The following is a 23252-nucleotide window of genomic DNA, read 5'->3' on the forward strand; positions in this document are numbered from 1 at the left end:
AATTATGCCTGTTGTTCTGTATGGTTGCGAAATATTTTCGCTTACTCTGAGGGAAGAGCGTAGACTGAAAGTATTTGAGAACAAGATCCTGAGATGAATATTCGGACCCAAGAGGAGCGGGAATGGGGAATGGCAGAAACTTCATAACGAGGAACTACATACTTTATACCGTATACCAAATATTGCTAGGGTCATCAAATCTAGGAGACTCAGGTGAGCAGAATGGAAGAAAGTAGGAACTCGTTCAAAGTCCAATTGGAAAACGACCTGGGCGCAGACGGGAGGACAATATTAAGATGGATCTCGCAGAAATATGAATAGAAAGTAGAGACTGGATCCAGTTGGCTAAGGATAGAAGTCAATGGAGAGCTTCTGTGAACGCTGCATTGAGCCTTCGGGTTCCGTAGGCCATAGAGTTATTTAGCTAGTTTGTATGTTTGTTGAGATCGTGTCTTTTCGTATGCGCTGAGAAATAGGTTAACTGTAGAACAGCGGACATTTTTCGTTTAGTACGTCTTTCATGAGCATGGTGAGTATACACAGTCAATGAAAACCACTTTTCTGGTGATATCGAAGTACATTGGTTCGTAGTCGACATAGTATATGGGTTCTAATCGAGAAATTTACGAAGAGTGGATCATTAAAGGACTATGAAAAGAGTGGCCTTTCATTAATCTATAAAGAAAGACCTCAAGACAAATCAACTGCTATGTAACGTAGTCCTAACAAGTCTGTGCAAAAATTGACCCACAGAAAAGCGTCGGCATTGCAGCTGCCAATAAGCAGTTCGTAAGGAGCTCAGTCTCATTCCATTAAAGTAAAAGTGACTCATAAATTAATGGCCACAGACTGTGAAGGCGAACTCAGTGCTGTTAATGATTTCAATGGCTCTAGCGGACAGTTCTGACAATATTTTGGACTGATTTCTGCGTCGATGAATTTCAGGGCATGTTCACATACAGAAGTCACTCTCATGATCTGCACACAACCTAAATGCCGTTCATGATTTCACCAGGAACATTTTATATCACTGATTCCTAACCTTGTTTACCTAGAGCTCCCCTTTGTGAAACTTGCATACTTCACACTCCTTCCTCCTTACCGCTCGTTGATCTGACATTTTTTTTCGATTTCAAATGCAGCATAAATTCTCAGATCTTAAGTAATAATAATTCCTATCAATTTATATTTTTTCTGTCAAAACTTCTACTTATCATTGTAGTACAGTATTATTTGTTTTACCAGCTTTGTTCTGAATATATTCTTTAAATTAATAGTTTTCCACTTTTGTCCCTTTACATAAATAATGAAAAAGGTATAAGTATTCCCACCTGTCTGGTTTCTCAGAGAAAATTAAATTAAAGACGTTACTTCTTATTATTCCCCATTATAAAATATAAAGCTATTTATTTGTTTTTGAGTACAAAATTTTGGGTAGTCAGTTAATATTCAATTGTTTGCGTTTACAACCAGAGAGCTTGACATAGCCAAAACGTTAGAGTCTAAACTACTAAACACTGGATTCTATCAGTGACAGAATTTGACATGCATTAATAAGAAAATGTAACTTGCATGTGATGATGAGGAAGAGATCCTCTTATTACTGTGCCGTTACACTTGTTAGCAATCATAGTGATCTCTGAAGAACTTGTGGTTCTTGATTGTTATTACTCCCTGTATTCCAGTCAAAACTTGAGTTATCCGATTTGGACCTTTGTACATACAATAAATTTTACAGTCACCTTTCCTGAGTTTTTTTTTTTTTTTTTTTTTTTTTTTTTTAGCCTAACTTAACTGGATTATTCTGCTTTAATTCCCTCAGTGATCAGTTGATCAAATACGTGACTGAGTCCGTGTTGACAAACTAACTTAGAACTTGATTGGGTGAAATATTAAAAATGAATTTTTGGTAGTTTAGATATCTTAATACTCAACTATCTAACAGCATTAAGATTGCAACAGAATTCCTTTTTGCCCATCCCCTGATGAAATATACAAGAGTGATTCAGAAAATAATGCCACCAACATGATACCTTTATTTGTGTTTGACAGATAGCACCGATACAGGTCTCAGTGGAAAATTTGCAATGTCAGCTACAAATGGTGGCATCATTTTTCAGCATAGTCCCATTACGGGCAACACACTTGCACCAACACAAAACAAGGTTTTTGATGCCGTCGGCGAATAATTGTGGTGGCTCGTGGCGGCACCGTTGCCGAATTGCTGCTTCCACCTCTGCGTCACAACTGTAGCGTTGACCCTTAAGTTTGGGGAAGAGCCAGATTCGCAGAGCGCAAGATCCGGACTATATGCAGGATGAGGAAGAATGTTAACAATACAACTTTGATTTTTACGGAGGAGAGAACGTGTGGCGGTACTTCATCAACTGACACTTCGCTTCCGGGTCGTAATGGCGTATCCACGACTCGTCGCCGGCGATCAATGTTCCCGGACGCACAACCTTCCGCACATCAGAAATTCAATGACAGCCCGCTGTTTCATCACTGGATGCCATAGATTACTCCACTACTCTGAAACGAGAAGAAATAGGAAGGTGAAACAAGTGATATTTTATAACTTAAACATCAGTGTATTAATGATAAACAGTTCAGAATGTTTACAGTACTATTGGCCAAGTAGTGAGCTTGGAGGCATTAGTTTCTGAATCACCCACATAGAAAATAATGTTGAAGATAAACGACTACTTTTAATAATTGTTCTTTTAAGGTTTTGATTTTTATGAATTATAACAACTTTTTTTAATCCCACAATTTCATACAAATAATTATTGTGTGTTTGTACAATATTTAACGCTTTTCCGTTACAACATTCGTAATATTTGTAATTTATTTAAATGTAATTTATTCTGGTTGTATCTTGCGCCCCTTGCTCGCTTTAACGCCCTCCTCCCCTTCAAAGTTGGGAACCACCCGTGTGAGTTTCGAGAATAAGGAGAAACGCTTGTTGACATGTCTAGTTGTTTATTGGGACCTTTTCTAGCAACTACTTGTAAGTCTGAGTCGATATTACATACTGTTGTACTAGTAGATGACATTTGTTTTTCGAATGCATTTGTGTATTTCTTCCTAACAATTCCTTTTATCACTTCTTACGTTTTGTTTTGTGCTAAATTGCAGAGCTTCCATATGGTTGGGAAAAGAATGTTAGTGAAGATGGAACGGTATTTTTCGTAGACCATGTTAATCAGAAAACAACATATACGGATCCACGTTTAGCCTTTGCCATAGAAGAAAAGGAATACCCAAATGATATCCGTCAGCGATTTGATGCATCAAGTACAGCGCTTCAGGTTCTGCATGGCAGGGACCTTAGTGGAAAAATTGCCCTAATAACGGGTGCAAATACAGGAATAGGTAAGTTTTTCTTTCTTTCTTTTTCTTTTTCTTTTTTTTTTTTTTTCTTTCTTGCTTTCTTGTTTCAGCTATTGTGTTCGAAACGGAACTGTTAGTTATTCCTATTGCAGTTTTCTGTTAGGTAGTAAAAATGTAATCCAGTGTTATACGTGTTATGGAAATGAGACGCGTGTTAATTCATTGTTGAAACCCAGTGTATCGATTATTAATTTTACAAACAATGAAGAACTAAATGTTCTAAGTGATCCCACAAGTTGCTCACACATAAATAAGTCCTTCAGGCATGAAAGAAAAGTATCCAAAGTCCATAAAACAATTTCTTATTTCCATAGTTTCGAAGATGATTTTGATGCATTTTACTTTAGTGCAGAGAAGAAATTAAATAAAATTAAGTTCACCGTTTAGCCTAAAGCAGATATATTGAAAAAGATAAGTGGATAATTGGGGACCACGGTGACTCAGTGGTAGAGCGTTCACCTCTGGTGCGTGGGGTCCCTAGTTCGGTCTCTCAGCTTGCGCCAAAGTGAGCTTTGTGGTGGAGGTTTTCTCGGGGTTCTTCCATTTCCTCTCACTTTCTTCATTCCACTATTTCATTTATTTCTCATCATCACTGTCTCCTTTAGTCTAGCCAGCATCACCGTAGGACGTAAAACAAATATTTTATATCTTTTTTTTTTTTTTATTTTTTCATCTTGCAAGTTGATAATTGTGGAAAGATTGATGGAATAAGAATGTATAACTGTAGAATTCCGAGAAAACCCCCGGACACGTTATTGTCCACCGAAAACAGACATAATCCAGAATCGAATTAAGGACCTCTCGCAGCAGGGAACAATACAGAGAACGGAATCTAGACGCACGGCAGTGCACCAAGCCAAGTTATCCCTCATTCAGATCTGGAGCATGGTGTGTGTGTGTGTGTTTACACGAAGCAACTTAGCCTTTTTTCAGACATCCATTGTTTCACATCCCTTGAAGATATTACAATGAAAATTGGCTGCGTTAGTAACCTGCACCAGATCATGCCCTATCTCAGTAATACGTGGCATTGTTTCACAATACTTAACACAGAAGGTTTCAGTTCTAGAAATCTGAAATGATGTGAAGTTTTATTGAAATCTGAAAATTGGAAAATGAAATTTTGCAACTTTAGTGCTGAAAGCAAATTCTATATAGTATCACCTCGAGAGGCTTTGCCTGCCAAGTTGTTAGCAAGTTTGCGAATTTCATATTCGGATGTCTCAATTTCAATAGAACTTAGCATCCTTTCTGATCTCCGTCCTTTTCCTTGCCGAACAAAGTGATAAACGAAGTACGAGAACTTGGCTCTATTTTTCATTTTTTTTTTTTTTTTATTAGAAAAGATATTACGTTTTCTTTATGTATACACTGAAGCACATATTTTTCGGTAGATACTTAAAATTGTATCTACAATAATCACGGGGAGCTTCTTGACCACTCATACTTTGAACTTTTTATGAATGATGCAGACATTTTTATGCGAATTTCTAATTAACCCTATGACTGACATTACTTCACAGTCTATGGAAAATAAAATATCTTACGATGCTGCGTTTGCAAGAGACTGATATGATAAATCAGGGTGTCTACTGGTCATGAAAGTCATGAAAGTCATGAAAAAGTCATATATTTTGCTTAGTGGTCATGAAAGTCATGAAAAAGTCCTTTATTTACCCAACTGGTCATGAAAATCTGAAATCTCAGAGTATATTTTTATACTTCATACTTTTATACCTCATACTGCATGTACTGAAACAGTTGTATCAGGTCAGTAATTGTGAGAATTTCCCCCACCAGTTAGTGCTGGCTAACTGGTACTTTACTGTCTTCCTAGCTGCTCCCCATTTCATCTTCTAGTCTCTGTAATATAGTAACAACTTTTTACTGTCCAACTTTGTGATCTGCTATTTCTTTACTTCTAAGAAATGTAAATTGTGTAGTTTTGGGCCTTTAGACTTATGCAAATAATATTATTCGTTTAAGTTTGCAGATTTTAAATTTGATGATCTATTTCTTTAAAACGAATTTCTTTTATAATTTGTTTTGTCTTTGGGCAGTTCTCTGAGTGCTTAATTTTAGACAAATTTCTGCTAGATGGATAATTATACTCAGAATTAAAACTTCAAATACAGTATAGAGTGATTAACTGGTAAGAGCAGGCCCGTATTTAGGTAAGTGCTATTCTGTGCTCGAGCACAAGGCGACAGAATTTTAGATTCTTTCTTTAAGATTCACAATAAGTGATATTTAAGACTAGCAACCCGCATAGTTCCGATGCACCACTGATGGTAGGGGTTTATTATTACTAATGGTAAATTTTTATCGCCGTGGTCATGAAAATTTGAACAAAAAGGTCATGAAAAGTCATGAAAAAGTCATGAATTTACTTTCTGGTATTCCAGTAGACACCCTGTAAATCATAAGTGCTGAGAAACTACTTAGGTGACGCATGCTTTACGAACTGTATATAGTAAGTCGAGTTTATTCCATGAACGTGCTGATAAACGTTAGTACTGAACAATTATCCGAGTGGTCAAACTTTTTTTATTACTTTCGAGCGATGATAGGAGAAAAGAAATTCGTTTGTGTCGATTTATGAACACTGCCTAGAGGTCATAACGTTCCATGTATCCTCTCCGAATTTTAAACTTCATATACATGATGTACAAGAAAATTGAATTTAGGGTAAAATAAGGGGAGGGGGAAAATGTTCTTTTGTTCATAGACTTGTTTGACTGTATAGGCTATTAATTTAATAATCTCTTCTCCCAGAATGAAGACAGCGATTTCCCCTCTTTTTCTTCCTTTTTTTTGGGGGGAGGGAGGATATTACACTCTTCCCCCTCACGAAGTTGTCTAACCGCCGTCCTTAACCTAAGGTAAATTGTAATTTTATTAGCTTTCCCTCTCGAGAAAAGAAATTTGCATAGTATTCAAAAAGAACTCTGCCCCTCTGTTTATCTTTCCGTCCCGCAAGAAATTAAACCTGGTCTTCTTAATTATTATTTTATTTATTTATTTTTTATTATTATTATAATATGTGTGGCCGCTTTCTGAAGTCATCAAGGAGCATAAAGAAGGCGAACTGGCTATTTCATCGATTGAAAAATATTTACTCGAAAGTTCTTGAACCCCCTTCCCTTTTTGGATTTAGATTTCAAATTCTTGAGAAAAAGGAGGAAAAAGAAGAATTCTTTGAAATATGACAATATATTACAACAGTTTCTCATATCAAAATATTTGAAGCATATAAGCTTAAAAGAAAGAAAGAAAACATTCAAATTATTAATATTACTCGTCCCCTTGAGTCGTCAACGTTCCGCTCCTTTTTCTAAATAGGGGTTCTGAAATTGGAAGATTTCTGTTTTCTCTTCATTATTATATCTCGTCTCCGGTACTGTTATAGAGTTCCTGTGCGAAATATTTTACAATTATATTTTTGTAGATTTAAATTAACTTCTCCCCTTAGGATATTTTTTTCAACGACGGTAATATGGAAATATCGAATAATTTAAAAACATATGAAAATATATGAAAATATATGAAACACATGAACATAACATATGAAACATATGAAACAACATATGAAACATATGAAAACATATGAACATATGAACACAGTAAAACATATGAACACAGAAACATATAAACATATGAAATACATCACATACAAACATATGAACATAACACATAAATATGAACATATGAACAGATATGAACATATGAAAATAGTTAGGCCAGATGAAGAAGGAATAAGTCTCGAGAATAGCTTGGTATTAGGCTCGTATTTTGCATAAACCTATTTTTCCCATGTGATGAATGGTAAAAATCCTCTGTCCTCCAAATCTCTTCTCTACTATTCTAAACTCTTTTAACTCTCCCGTTCCGTATAGGCCCTCTCCATCTGAGAGAAAGAGCACTAAAACAGGGTGTCTATCGGTCACGAAAGTCTCAAATGTCACGAAAAAGTCAGGAAATTAGAAAACGGTCATGAAAGTCACGAGAAAGTTACAAAATTTAGCTTTTGGGTCACGATTTTTTTTTTAACTGTACAAATGTAAGTACAGATTGGAAAATTTTATTCGATAAAACGTCAAAATTCACCATCAAAAATGTCTATGGCCGGTTTTAGACGCTACCAAATCGCACGCAAAGTACGTTTCTATCGCATGGATGAAATTTCGGCCTAATTCGCACCCAAATTCGCTCTTGAAAATGTTAGGAAATTTTACGATTGGGTAAAGAAATGGTCACGAAATTTCATTTTGGGATTTTAGTAGACCTCTGTAAAACCACGTTACTATATAAACTTCAGTCTCTCTGCTTTTTACAAACAATAATCAATATAAAAATATTACTAGAAAAAAGGTTACTAATAGAAGGAAAGGTAAATGGAACATTAAATAACGTATGAATTAAACAAGAGCCAAATGTCTGAATCAAAGCCGTATCTAGAAGAAAGGAAGGAAGAGGATGTCTTAACTATTAGAACAGTAAAACATCAAAGAGAGATTCGAGAGGAGAAAGCATCGGTGAGGTGTTAGGTCTTTCAATATTTGTAACGAAACAGTAAGCGCGATATTCCGGTATTTTCTTTGTTTCTTTTCTCCTTCGTGCAACGATTTTCCATAACTGGGAAGACGTAGAACTGATAAATCTGCCAACAATGCTTATAACCGAATCCACAAGAGTCAAATTTGCTTGGAGCTTTTCGAAAATATCTCTGATCACATTTACAGTATATTTGAAGTTGTAGCGACAAAGGTTAAAACTTGTTTATCCCTTTCAGAACGAAGACCTAGTCACGTGAATAAAGGGGGATTGTCCATAATAGTAATCTTAGTAGCCCATAACAATATCTGGAGAGATAGGGTTCTTGGATGAAGTACAATAATTTACCATATGATATTCGAAATTCATATGAAGGGATATAGCTTATTATTATTATTATTTTTTTTAAATGCATTTGTTTTCTTTAGGCGTAACTTCCTCTTTCTAATGTTCGCTTTTCTCTCTCTCTCTTGATAATGAATTCCTACTTTGAGATGGACATGTTCTTGATTTGTTTACAACATTCAAGGACAATATTCATTATGGCTGACAGAAACGGAATGAAATGAGAACTTTCAATTTTACGTTCCACAGTTATGCTGGCTAGGCTAAAAGAGACGGTGATGATGAGAAGTGAATGAAATAGTAGAATGAATAAAGTGGGAGGAAACGGGAGAACCCCGGTGAAAACCCACGCACACGGTGTTTGTTCACTACAAAGTTCTCTTGGCGCGAGCTGGGATTGAACCAGGAACCCCGAACACCAGAGGTGAACAACTATCACTAAACCAATGGCTGACAGAGTGACATATGATCTGACTATTTTTTTCACTCTCTTAACGAACTGTTCTAGTTTTGAAACGTTTATTGATGACTATAGTTTATCTGGATTTTTAACATATCAAGGAACTATATAGATCGCGCTTCCAGTTAAACGTCTGATTGTCACTAACTTATTTTCTCATATTTAGTACAGATGCAAACCTAAAGACTTAATTAAATATGAACCAATAGGATACTTTTTGTTCCATACGACCATACTACTTATCTTTTACACTTCTCGCCCTTGTACTCTCAACGACCAAGTAGCAATTGTAGGTTGCTACGGGCAATAGGTACAGACTTATTGCAATTCAAATTGTTTGGCATATTTTCTTTTATCATGTAGAAGTTCTATGTTTAGCCGGAAGATTTTTTTTTTTTTTTTTTTTTTTTTCAGTAAGATGAGTATACGTATTAGGATTTCACTTTAACTTTTGCTAAATTCCCAAATTAGAAAACTATTATTCAATTACAGTGATATGTGAAATGAAGAAAAGAATGAAAATTTTCCCTTCAGGAAAAAAAAATCCCAGGAACTTGTACTTTGGACTGTTAGTAGTCTTGAAGAAATTTCTAGAATTGTGTACCTATACACGGATATACTTTACTTCGTAAACAGAAAAGGCTGGGCTGCGGATCAAAAGCAGAGCGACAGTCGTCTTGGTGTATCGTCAAGGGTGTATTGTAAACGTTATGCATAGATAAACATATGTTTTTTCTGGTACACTGACGGAGACACCAAAGTATTTTAACAGCATCCTTAAAAATAAAGTTTATAGCGACATACTATTTCGTATGTTCATCCCATTATTATTACTTGCTTAGTGTTCGTAACCTTCAATATCTAAATGGATGGACCATATGTTTGTAATAAATTGGGTCCCAAAGGTAATAAATTGTGGTTTATTCCGGAGAAAAATCTCGAGTGGTTGCCTAGAGAAATGTCACCATTACCACCACATAATCGACAAAATCAAAACAAGACTATTGTTGAAAAAGCGATCTGAATGGGTTAATTACGGTGTAGGTACTTTGTGTTTACATTTTAAAATATTTTTAGTTCAGCTTTTAAATAAAATTTAGCATGTAATACAGTATATACAGTATAGTACAGTCTGCATTGTATATTTAGTGCGGGAGAGCCTATTTTCTTGCAAGCGAAGCAAATATGATTGGGATCTTGAAGTGTAGGTACATGTTTCATGTGGGCCTTATATTGAAAATAAGACTTAAACCCAAAATAATTCAAGGGTTCCTCTTCCTCGTAGAGTGCTTGCTTTTAGTTTATGTTCACAAGGTCAAACATGCTTAAGTAATAGTGAATAGTCTGTAAAGAATGTTATAGTATAGTAAATAGTCTGTGAAAAGTGTGAGAGGACAGTAGTTTGTGACGTTGCATGTGCATGCATGTGCATGCTATAGTATACAAGTGTGCATGCTATAAGAAAAAAATGAAATGAAATCACTGAGTTTTACGTCCCACGGTTAGCCGGTTAGGCTAAAGGAAACGGTGATGATGAATGAAATGGTGGAATGAAGAAAGTAGGAGGAAACGGGAGAGCCCCGAGGAAACCCACGCACACGATGTTTGTCCACCACAAAGTTCACTTGGCGGGGAGCTAGGATCGAACCCGGGACCCCAAGCACCAGAGGTGAACGCTCTACCACTGAGCCACCGCGGCCCCCTGCATGCTATAAGAATTGCAAAGAAAAGCAAAGAATAATATTTCGTAGCATGAAGATAAAAGTTAGTATTTATGAAGTAATTTGAAGTGTTGTTTGCATGTACCTGGACCATTAAATAAAAGAGTAACTTAGTTCCGGGAAATAGCTATTTAATTTGTAGAAGTAATAGCAGCTGAGAGTACCATACATCAGATAAAAATAATAGTGTTCAGATGGCATTTTAATTTTAGGTTTCGTTCGTAATAATCTCGGTGTTATACATACAATATTGTAAAGCAAAATCATAAGAAACAATATATGTCGGTTGAGTGGCAAACTATTTTGATGCGTTGTATATAAACTGATTTCATATGTTTCTTTCATTTAGCAAATTTCATATATTTATGAATATTTTGTATACTAATTAAAACTCTTAGGTTATGAAACTGCAAAGTCATTAATCTTCCATGGATGCACTGTAATATTCGCTTGTCGAAATACACAAAAAGCAGATGAAGCTATTGAGCAAATCAAGAAAGATCGACCGAATGCCTGTTGCGAGAGCATGGAGCTAAATCTCGAAAGTCTTCAGAGCACAAAGAATTTCGCAACTAACTTTAAGTTAAAATACAAGTAAGTTATTTTTCTTCTTCTTTTTTTAATCGATGGGATTGTTGAGCTACGTTGATTTGCTAGAACTGACAGTTTGTACGAGGGTTGCTATATATATTTCTGGCCTAGGCAACACTAAGTGTTGCCAGGTGCAATCTGACATTTCCATTGGAAAGTTTGACATTTTGTAGCATAAATGTACTCAGAACTTTTTGACTTACGACAATTTTTTTTTCTTTTACAGGTACTTGAAGAAATCAACTTGGCAAAAAAATGGAATTAACTCGTGAACATTTTCGTGCGATCATTTTTCACAACTTTCGACGTGGATTATCACGACAAGAGTGCATCGATGAACTTAAATCTTTGTATGGCGACGAAGCACCATCCTATAGCACTGTGAAAAACTGGTACAACGAATTCAATCGTGGCCGACGCTCGCTCAAAGACGAATTCCGTGAAGGTCGTCCAAAAACAGCCGTTGTGCCAGAAAACATCGATGCCGTACGTGAACTGATAATGCAAGACCGTCATGTGACTTACCGTGAGATAGAGGCATGCCTAGGCATTTCTTCCACCAGCATACATTCGATATTGCATGAACACCTGGCCGTAAAAAAGGTTTGTTCTCGTTGGATCCCGCACAATTTGACAATCGCTCAAAAGAAAGCTCGTGTGGATTGGTGTAAAGAAATGCTGAAAAAATACGATCGCGGTGCTTCAAAAGACGTTTATAAGATCGTCACAGGTGACGAATCATGGATCTATGCGTATGAGCCCGAAACAAAACAGCAATCGACCGTGTGGGTCTTCCAAGACGAGCCAAATCCAACGAAAGTTGTTCGTGGAAGAAGCACTTCGAAGCAAATGGTCGCCTGTTTCTTCGGCATAACTGGTCATGTGGCGACTGTTCCGCTTGAGCAACGTAGGACGGTCAATTCTGAGTGGTACACCACCATTTGTTTGCCTGAAGTCTTCGGAGAAATTCGAAAAATGAACAAGAGAAGACGAATCATTGTGCACCATGACAATGCGAGCTCTCACACATCGGCTCAAACCAGCGCATTTTTGACCGGCCAAAACGTCGAAGTGATGGGTCATCCGCCGTACAGCCCTGACTTGGCACCCAATGACTTCTTTTTATTCCCACACATCAAGAAAAAAATGCGTGGTCAACGATTTTCGTCGCCAGAAAATGCTGTTGAAGCATTCAAAAACCATGTTTTGGAGGTGTCTCAATCGGAGTGGAAAAAGTGCTTCGAAAATTGGTTTGAGCGCATGCAAAAGTGTATAAATCTTGATGGAGAATATTTTGAAAAACAATAAAACCATTTTCGTTGATAAATATTCGTATTTTCATTATTAGGCCAGAAATATATATAGCAGCCCTCGTAATACTACACAGATTGCATTTCATGTTCTGAAGTTAACATCAAAAATTATGTTTTTATATGAGTGTTTTATCAGAGACGGGCTCTAGCTTTCTTGGAGAATTCTATATTTAGCATGTTAATTTATCATATGCAGAGGTATAAATAAGCCAACGCTCTAGCACAATGGAATACTGCTGCTCGTGAGATCAGCAAAGTTATTTATTTATTTATTAAACAAATTCCCAGATACAGCATAACTTTGTCATTTTACACAGGGACATGCTAACAAAAGAAAGAAAAAACAAGACAACAATAACAACAACATAGAAAAAAGAGTGTGAAAGTAAAACTATTCCGTCAAAACTCGTTTATATCGTAGGATTAGATTTCTGAGCTCCAGTCACCTATGATCGTGTTAACTTGTTATGTATGGGGGATGGCGCCCCTTGGCGATCGCACTACCGGAGAATAAGAGAAGAAAGGTATGGGGAAAGAAGGAAGCTGTCTGGGATCATTATGTTAGATACCATCCTGATGTGAATAAGGAGGCTGGCCTGTAAAAAAAAAAAAAAAAAAGGAGTGTCACGGGGAATCGAATCCGGGATGGCTCGCACCGAAGTCGAGAGTATTAGCGACTATGCTACTACGAGGGCCACATAAGTTTTCTGTATTATTGTCAGAAAAGTTTACGTCCAGAAGTTCGATCACATGGGGAAATTGGCAGCGTACCCTTGAAAGAGATCAATTTTCGCCCTCTATTTCAATTGGTTCCTAAAAGCTACAAGTCATCAGCAAGTCGTTTTTCACTCTACTACATGAACATATTGTTATGTCATATTGTACCAATACTTTGGCTTTCAAAATGACATTTTTCATTAAATCAAAAATCATATCATTCCTTCAGTATTTCATATTTATATGTGCGAAGTTTTCTCACAGCGAAACATAATTTATTTTAAGTTTGTGCTTCTACATTTTGATTACTATTTATATTGTATGACATAAAGAGTCAGTAATACCTGTGAGTAAACAAGGTGGCGACAAACCTGGAAAACCGGTAAATGTCAGGAAATTTGAGAAAGCGGGAAATGTCAGGAATTCTGCTAAGAGCAGGGGGTTTAAATTTGCGAAGCCTCAGGTTTTAAAAGCATTTAAAATGAAAAATTTAAGACCTTTTTAGATATATTATTGATTGCTTGTTTTTTAAAACTCAAACTTAAAACTTCATGGTAATTTCAAACTTATCTATGATTTTCACTAACGATGTATAACAAACTTACGTTCTACGGCTGTGCGTATTATCTTTTGGTTTTTGCTTGTGCAGTGGAACATCATATTGATAAACCATTCACAAAATGCAGTTAGATCAATAGTGAACTTATATTCGATACAAGTATAATTCCAGTGTTTGTCCTTTTTCATTCCTACTAGTTTCGATATTATTGGAGTTTCCTTTTCGTCATTAAGTGAAGGTAACTTATAACAGAAATGAAATTATTTTAGAATGCACTTACTGATATTTTAGCTTTTGTGTTTTCGTTGTAATGTATTTTAATTCGCAAAGATGTTTATTTCGGAAGTAATTACGAGTTTACGAAAATTGCTGACAAAGATGCACATCAGTGCATGCACTGGGTGAATATTCAGTGCAAAGTCGGACTAATTTCATCTGACATGATCCTTAGATATGAGGCACATTTACAGACATTAAAGTGTATTTTCTACTTCATGTTTATAAGGCAAGATTTATTAATTGTTATACATTTGTAAGTACATATTTAATCATTCTCCATCAATAGTTATACATTTGTAATTTTCTGTTAATGATTATGCGTCTCATAAGCTAAAACAATGTTTATTCTTATTTTAAAATTAAAGGGGTCATTGAAAGAAGGGCCTATCCCACAACTTTGTAATTTGGAGAAAAATGCAGTTAAAGTATTTTATATGTAGAAAAGAATCGAAGTACCGTAAGAGGATAGGAATAGATACAGAACACTATTGCAGATATACCTGCATATGTATAATAAATATGGACAACAGGAACTGAACTAATACATCATACCCTCAGAATGGAATGTCCAGGAAGCAGTCTACGTGCACTCAATATTATCTGTCTGCAAATTTTGGTAGAAGCTATGATGATTAGCTGGAATGAACTTCAAAAGGGAAAGAAGGTCTTGAAGTTTCTTGTGTTTTATTCCTCTTCCATCGGGATACTTAATTGGGAAAAGAAGGTCTCGAAGTACAGGTTCTCGTCCCTTTCCCCGCTAAAAGTGACAGTGTCTTAGTCAGCAAGGTCTCCGTATATATATATTTGATGTCCAATTTGTGTCCTCCAGTAAACCTAAGAGCACTTGCTTTTCGAAAGTCAACTTTTCCTCCATGCATGGTTTTCTGGTGTTTGACCAGCTTTTCAGTTAGAGATTTGAAAGATACAAAATCATTCCTTCCCATTTCCAGTACCTCAAATGGCTTGGTCGTACAAGTTTGTTGGATAAGGACCATCCAGTTGTGTGGTGTGAACACATACTAAGTTTTTCTTTTTAGTTTTTCTAGCACACCAAAACCAGCATCACGGGGAAGAAAAGTATGACCTGGAACCGTGAAGCGATGCTTAATTTCTTCAATCCACTGAAGCTGGACCATGTAGACGAAAAGATTCATAATTACAAAATTTTTGTTTTGTCCAGTACACGAATCAGTAAATACTAACAGTTTTTCGTGCTTGTTATTCCCTTTTGTTATTGTTTTATTAAGTACTCGATATAGACAGCTTTCAATTGCTTCTGCTTCCCTTGTTGCTGTACATTCTGGCCACACACATATTCATTGCTGTTGCAGTTTCATTGTCGAAAAAATAAATTCCAAAGTTATACGTCCATAACTGACGTAGATAGAATACAGTTTCTGTGGTTAAATGCGGTGTAGGAAGGGCTTGTTCTAAATCCATTGCAATAATAAGTGTATCCGTGTCGTCATTGTGATTGTTTTTTCTAGCGTTGGAAAGAGTTACGAGCCTTCTGTGCTTGTAACAAATGAACCTTGTATTTTAATGATAACTCATGTCACAAGCTCACAAAACTCATCACACTGCTTGCACATGTCGGACCTCAGTAGTTTAAATGCAATGTTAAAATATGTGTTGAAAATAAACCGATACATCGAACTCTCTATCGGTGTAATATTATTTTGCTCGCACATTTTACACCTGTACATTTGTTCAACATTATTCACTGACCTGATATACATTTTGTTGGGATTATCTCGTAGACTGTAGTGTGACCTATATCTGGGAAAAGATGTGATATGCTTTCTGACACTGTCAATAACCTCATTAGATATTGCTGGTAATCTATTGGTATGCCTTCCCTTACTATCCATTCTGGGAGAACACTGCGTATTGCTCGAACCTTGTGCAGCTCGCCTTACCCATTGGTTGAAATACTGAATATATTAAGAAATCCAGACTTACATAACCTAATGTCGCAACCTTCAGCAGGGTGTTTTACATAATATTACATATACCGAGTACGCCTGGAAATATCCTCTTGTACTGCATCTTCTCTGTACATTCGCTTGCATGGCTGTTTCTTTATCAGTCCAAACAGAAATGCTGTTTGATTATTATAATCACCCAACTTATAGTATTCATGAAAAATGGAATCTTTCTCACTATTTGTTAATATTTTATTTTTTGCATCATGTTGTTGCACAGCACTGTTTATTTTCCACTCTCGCCTTCTTTTTCACAACTTTGCATTCTCTGTTTACATATTCTTGTTCTTCAGTCCCCAGTCTTTCTTATCTTATCTTTCCATTCCGTACTATTTCTCTTTCGTTTTTTCGACTTCATTCACAACACCGTTACGTTCCATATTACTCATAGACACACCATTTACGTCCGTCATAATTGTTTACTAGCAACCACTTAAAGCACAAACATCTCATTAGAGCTAAACGACAAGCTGGCGTCCACAGGGCCAATCAAAATATGCTTATATTCCTCTACGGTGAGCTAAGAGGCATTGAGGGATTATCCCTTCTTTCACCAAGAAGCTGAACAGTTCATTCGCCATCATTTGTTATGATGCCTATTGCAAGGTATTGGGCATATCTCACAGTGCATTTAGTTCAATGAGTAAACACTAGATGACTCTAGCTTACACTTCAACCACAAAACTTATTTTTCATAGAGAAGTGGGATTAGCTCTTCTTCAAGCAAGTCCTTCAATTATTCTGACATTTAAAAAAGATGTAGCAGTTTGCAAACAATATTTCTAGTACATAAGTTTAACCAAACTTTCACTTCCTTTCTAATCATTCTTTGAGCCAAATTTATGCATGCTTTTAAATGTCAGCGTGAGATGTCCAAAGTTTTATGAAACAAGATTCTTTCAGATAAGACGTGCAAAAAGTATTTTGCATCTTGAATGCGAGTTTTTAAAGGTCATCCGAGAAATAAACATTGGATGAAAAGAATGTCCGAAATAAAATGTTAATATTTTGGAGAAGAAACTTCACCTGTCCCCGCCCCCGAAGGGTAGGGTGGGGATAACTTTAAAAGCTTAAATGGGAATATATTTTTTCGCGTCCGGATTAGGGGTAGCGTGCCATGGTAATCGTAGTTATGTACTTGACATTTTACCAGCTGCTTCTCTCAATAATCCACGCCTACGACACAGTAGAGGCTATCCGATACTTTTTATACTAGATGCTCATATCTTTAATTGAGAAAGTCGCTTCATTCGATTCATTTGTATTACTTATGAAGTTTATTTATTTCATATTTTGTATACCCCAATAGCTATCGCAGAAAATTTGCCGCGCATGTGCAGAAAAATTGCCAAGAGGAAAAACAAATATCAGACAGAAAAGTATAAAAATATGCCTGCTATGCATACATGTCTTAAATGTACGGATGACTTGCATAAATATAGTTTGAACTGCTTTTTACGTCGCGTAAAGAGTTTGTTTGAGTATAGTATTGTCTAAGGCCATATGTGAAAGCTGGGGTTCAGTGGTTACTAATGTGATGGAGAAAAGGCAAGCAGCTAAGGATAGACTTAGTGATGATATTGGACAACAGATTAGCTTACATACATCATCCTAAATGAACCTCCATCAGGATAATTTAAAAAAAAAAAGTCTTAAACCTGCTCTCATTACAAAATACGGCGTATCATATCATAAATATTTTAAATCTGCTTCTTTTAGCAAAACTATTTCAAAAAATGTGACTTCACAGGTTGTAACTCGAGCTAGGGATGCCACTGTTTACATCCTTCATGTAACGCTGTAATAAAAACGTGATAGTATCATCTTGATTTTTTGTTTTGGAATTCCCGCAGAAAATTTTTAACTTACAAAAGCTCATCGCAGAAACAAAGAAAGTTCTGCCATCGGGTCGTATACCACCGACACCATATTCAATTGGATATATATTTTACTACAGTCGTTGAGTTGCTTTATTTATTTGAACTGCATTCATGTTGTTTTTGAACTAGTTTGACATAGTTTCATGACTACGGAGAGATGCAATCGATAAAATGCTTGGTGGCCAACTACGTTTATAACCGTAGACTGTTCTTAATTGTGCTGTCACATTTCAATTATTTGAATTCACCCGAATGCAAGGCCACCTCTCGCGCCATGTTCCACGAGTCGAAAAAACGTTTAAGACAAAAGATGGCACTATTTATCACAGATTTATTCTGGAATAAAACATGGAGCTCCCAATTGAAGGAACTTAAGTAAAAGTAGTGTTCTTTGATTACAGCACCATCTATTACGAATCGAAAAAATGTTTTGAATAAAATATACTTATTTTCTCCCGTAGAATCCGAATCAGCAATAAAAAATGGAGTGCCCATTTAAGCTTTCAAAGTTGCCTCCCTGTGAGCTGTATCACAGATGAATTTCCCTCTCCAAAATAATAAGTTCTTATTTCGGATATTTTCTTCGTTCGATACTTATTTCTCCATATATTTTATTACAATATATATATATATATATATATATATATATATATATATCTTCATCATCACAGTCTGTGCACTTTTAAGCAATACCTTTTGCCCGCAATAATTAAGATTACAAGAAAAATGGAAGCGTTACAAATATACCATATCGTTGTAAATACAAGTTACCACCTTGTTCAGTTTTGATTTTTATTTGTTTATCTATTTATTTTTGTGCCTTAACAAGTTATTTCATTAATTGTTTCAGAGTGTTGGATATGTTAATTTTAAACGCAGGGGTGTTCGGAGTGCCCTATACACAAACTCCAGATGGCTACGAAACCACTTTCCAAGTAAATCATTTGAGTCATTTTTACTTAACTCTGCTGCTGGAACCTGTTCTAGTGAATTCATTAGCTCCAAGAGTAGTTGTTGTGGCTTCAGAGTCGCATAGGTAAGAGTATATTTTTATTATTATTGTTATATTATAAGTTTGAAATAATACATACATTGATCGCTGGATTGATGGGGTATTGAATCTGTCTCCCTCTTGTGTGCTTTTTCATAGCTAACCTTCGTGACTAAGGATCCTCCAAGATTTCCATCAGACAAATTCGTAACTATAAAATTAGTGTATGCTATGTTTTGTAAATTTAAATTTGTTAATTTTAGAAAATAAATTAACACCAAGATATTTAAAGTAGTGAAGAAGGATAACTGTTATTAACTTAAGTAGCTTGTATTTTTCGGTAGTAATAAAAGAAAAAAGTGAGATGTATCTTTTTTATGTACTTTACACAAACATACAAGAAATACTAGTAAACATTTACATATTGATTATAAATAAATAACCTGCACGGAGGAAAACCTCCTGGTATATAAACTCCTCGTATAATTATAATTATATGAGCGCATGAGAGGATGATTTAAATTAACAAAAAATTGGCTACTTACCAATGAATCCTCCCTTGCAAAGCCTAAGCAATTTTTAGACGTTTCCGAACTCACAGCTGGTTCCTTCCTCAGTGGCAAGGTGAAAGGAATTAAAACGGATAGGAAATAAAAGGTGTAAAACAAGGAATACAAACCACTAAATAAACAAATTTAATGTAAAGAGTCGATCCTGAGATGAATGAACAAAGTGAAGTACAAAAAAGAGTAGACTGAATTAAAGAAAGTGTGTTGTCTATGTTAAGTCAATATTGCCAGATTCAAAGTAGGCATCAAAGGTAGGTACCCAAGTTCTATCAATGTTGCCAGTATCAAGATTCAATGCAGGTTTGTATTTATGAATAAATAAAGAATGATCCGTTGATCTCCCGTTGTTTTTTAGGTTTTGCTGAACCTATTACCTTAATCTGTTTTATATTATGTGTATGTTATTTTTAATGAAGCGCTAAACCCGACATGCCCTCTTGTGACTTTTTTGGTTGTCTAACATGTTCCTTAATTCGAGTGTTGATACTGCGTTTCGTTTGGTCTATATATGAGGAGTCACATTCGCATTGAACGCGGTAAATGGCTGACTTATTTAGTGGATCAGCAAAGTAAGATTTGAATCCAGCGACGTGTTTTTGTAGACTTTTTGAGGGGATACTTGAAGCAGATATGTTATGCTTTGCAAGATTATGTTGAATTTTTGTCGATAATTGTGAAAAATAAGGAATTCCTATCCAAGTTTTTACTTCTTTGGAAGTGACTGTTTTGGGGGCTTGCAACGATCTGGCCTTCCGAAGGTGCACAAGCCCGACATTCCCCTTCTCCTGATCATATCAGGTTTCAATCATCCAGCTACTTACTATCCAAATGGTTATATAAAAAACTTAATAGTTACAATAGTGGTTTCAAATATGTTGTGAAAAACAGTCTGGACGTTAAACAACAATCATCATTTGTAAATGCCAATGCCATTTTACTTGCTTCGATAGACGTTGTTGATATGTATCCGTCCATACAATTGGAACTTACTATCAATAGTACACGATCCTGGTTATTACGAAATGGCGCATCTGCTTGTGAAACAAATTTTTTATTACAATTACGTGAGGTCTCTTTAACAATCAAATGTATTCCAATTTGAAAATCATTACTTCTCTCAGAATGATGGCTTAGCCATGAGTAATACATTGTCCCCAATATTGTCGAATATTGTTTTAAATCAGATTGAAACTTCTATTTTATAGCAGAATACATTTAAATATATTAGATATTACCGTTATGCTGATGACATTTTACTACTGCCGTGATGAAAATATACTTGTACAAATATTTGAACAATTCCACAATCGGCATCCTAGGCTGAAGTTCACCCTTGAACGTAAATCTGATAACTGTCTTCCATTTTTAGACTTACTGGTTGCCCGATCACATAACAAAAGTATTACTACTTACATACAACAACAGTCAGCTCATACGCCATTGTACAAGGCCAATATTTGGAAGAATTTTTTCGCAGAGTATTATTAATTTGTGATCGTCAGAAAGATCTTAATGACGGAATACAGTTTTTGTACCAAATAAGACAAGAAAACGGTTATAAGTTGTGTATTTTACAAAAGTGGTTAAACAAGTAGGTCGTTGCAAGCCCCCAGAAAAGTCACTTCCAAAGAAGTAAAACCTTGGATAGGAATTCCTTATTTTTCACAATTATTGACAAAAATTCAACGTATTCTTGCAAAGCATAACATATCTGCTTCAAGTATCCCCTCAAAAAGTTTACAGTGGGGGCACGATGGCTCAGTGGTAGAGCGTTCACCTCCGGTGCTTGGTGTCCCTGGTTCGATCCCAGTTAGGGCCGTGTGGACTTTGTGGTGGACAAACGCTGTGCTCGTGGGTTTTCTCGGGGTTCGCCTGTTTCTTCCCACTTTCTTCATTCCACCATTTCATTCATATCTCATCATCACCGTCTCCTTTAGCCTAACCGGTATAAGCGTGGGACGTAAAACTTAAAGCTTTTTTTTTTTTTTTTCAAAAAGTCTACAAAAACACCTCACCGGATTCAAAACTTACTTTTTTGATCCACTAAATAAGTCAGGCATTTACCGCGTTCAATGCGAATGTGACTCCTCATATATAGGCCAACAGTATAGGCCAACAGTATATGAAACGCAGTATCAACACTCGAATTAAAGAACATGTTAGACAATCAAAAAAGTCACAAGAAGAGGGCATGTCGGGCTTAGCGCTTCATTTAAAACAACATACACATAATATAAAACAGGTTAAGGTTATAGGTTCAGCAAAAACAAAAAAAAAAAAAAAACAAAAAAAAAAAACAACGGGGGATCAAAGAATCATTCTTCATTCATAAATACAAACCTGCATTGAATCTTGATACTGGCAACATTGATAGAACTTGGGTACCTACCTTTGATGCCTACTTCGAATCTGGCAATATTGACTTAACATAGACACCGCGCTTTCTTTGATTCAGTCCACTCTTTTTTCTACTTTGCTTTGCTCGTTCATCTCAGGATCGACTCTTTACATTACATTTATTTATTTAGTGGTATGTATTCCTTGTTTTACACCTTTTATCTCCTATCCGTTTTAATCCCTTTCACTTTGCCACTGAGGAAGGAACCAGCTGTGTTTTACTGTATATTATTTTCATAATACGGAATTTATCCAACTCGGAAACGGAAAACAGTATTTGAAACATTCACTAGAAACTACACAATATGGAAATATTTTTGGAATAACGCACGATAAAGAAAATTATTTTCATTATATTACTACTTTCACCGCTTTCATCTTATTCTCTGCTCTATACTGTATACGGGTAACTTAGTTCACTTCTTTTGAGAGGGTATTATTGACGGTACCTCGGCTGCTAGTGAAAAATAAGAATGTCCAATGAGCATTACTTTTTGCTTTGTGAATGCTGAATGTATTTGTGTATAATACTCCAAAGCAAAAGTTAGAATGTGGAGGAGAATGGAAACTTCTAAATTTTTTGGAAAAAATTTAGTTAGGCCTATTTATTGGTCTTACAATACAATTAATTGACATTTTTACACTTCAGCCAGCTAATTTATTCCCAGCTTTTTAACAGTGAACATCACGGCCAAGGCCAAGTTGGATGTTTCATTGTCACTCAATGATAAAGTTTAAATTATCAAAGTGAAAAGAGAAAGACAGACTCTCTGTACGGAAAATATAACGCGGTTTAACTGCGGGAAAACGCAATATAAGGCAGTGCATTGAAATCTGTATTATAAAATAGAAAGTCACTATGTTGCTGACTCACTCTCTTGAACCACTCGACCGATCTCGATCAAATTTTCAACATAGATGAGATTTGGGCCTGGAAAATTTTTTGTCATTTCACTTTGGCAAAAGGTGTAACATATATACAGGGTGTTACCAGGGCCGTGCTGGGATACTAGTGAGGGCGGTGGACAAGTCTACTAAAAGGGCGCCCATACAAACGGGAATATATATACTTTGAAAGAAAGTATGGATGCCTTTCTATATCAAAATCACCACCAAATGTGTTTTAGTATTAACGTAAATAGCTAACTTCGAATCGAAATCCTAAAAAATCGTAAAAATCGTAAATTAGGGAGTAGTGTCAGTGTAATATTACATAAATGCATCGTACGTTTGACTATCCGAACTATTCTTGAAGTATCACATTGTTTCGTTTTATAGCTATATAACTTTATAATATTTTTGTAAGTGATTATACTCTTTACTTATTCTCTGCCAATAGTAACTGTATAAATTTATAATACAAAATTGAAATACAGAAGAATAAAATTTTAAAAAAATAATGTGATATTTCGCAGGGCATCTTATGTAAAGGGCGCCTTGTATTGTTCACAGGTTCTGTACTACCAATCAGTATTTGAATTTATTAAACAAAGCTGAT

General features: G+C 35.7%; 1 protein-coding gene across 2 annotated transcripts in view; it reads left to right on the plus strand.

Moving 5' to 3' along the window:
* Wwox (WW domain-containing oxidoreductase) overlaps positions 1-23252 on the plus strand; it is a 75106-nt gene that overhangs the window by 21120 nt on the left and 30734 nt on the right. For both annotated transcript variants that reach the window (XM_081741790.1, XM_081741787.1), the window contains exons 3-5: positions 3139-3375; positions 10872-11067; positions 18648-18833. In XM_081741790.1, coding sequence (XP_081597916.1) covers positions 3139-3375; positions 10872-11067; positions 18648-18833 — 619 coding nt within the window. The remainder of the gene's footprint in view (positions 1-3138; positions 3376-10871; positions 11068-18647; positions 18834-23252) is intronic.

The sequence above is a fragment of the Thermobia domestica genome, chromosome 2 (genome assembly GCF_964235325.1).
Source record: "Thermobia domestica chromosome 2, izTheDome1.hap1.1, whole genome shotgun sequence".
NCBI classification, from domain to species: Eukaryota; Metazoa; Arthropoda; class Insecta; order Zygentoma; family Lepismatidae; genus Thermobia; species Thermobia domestica.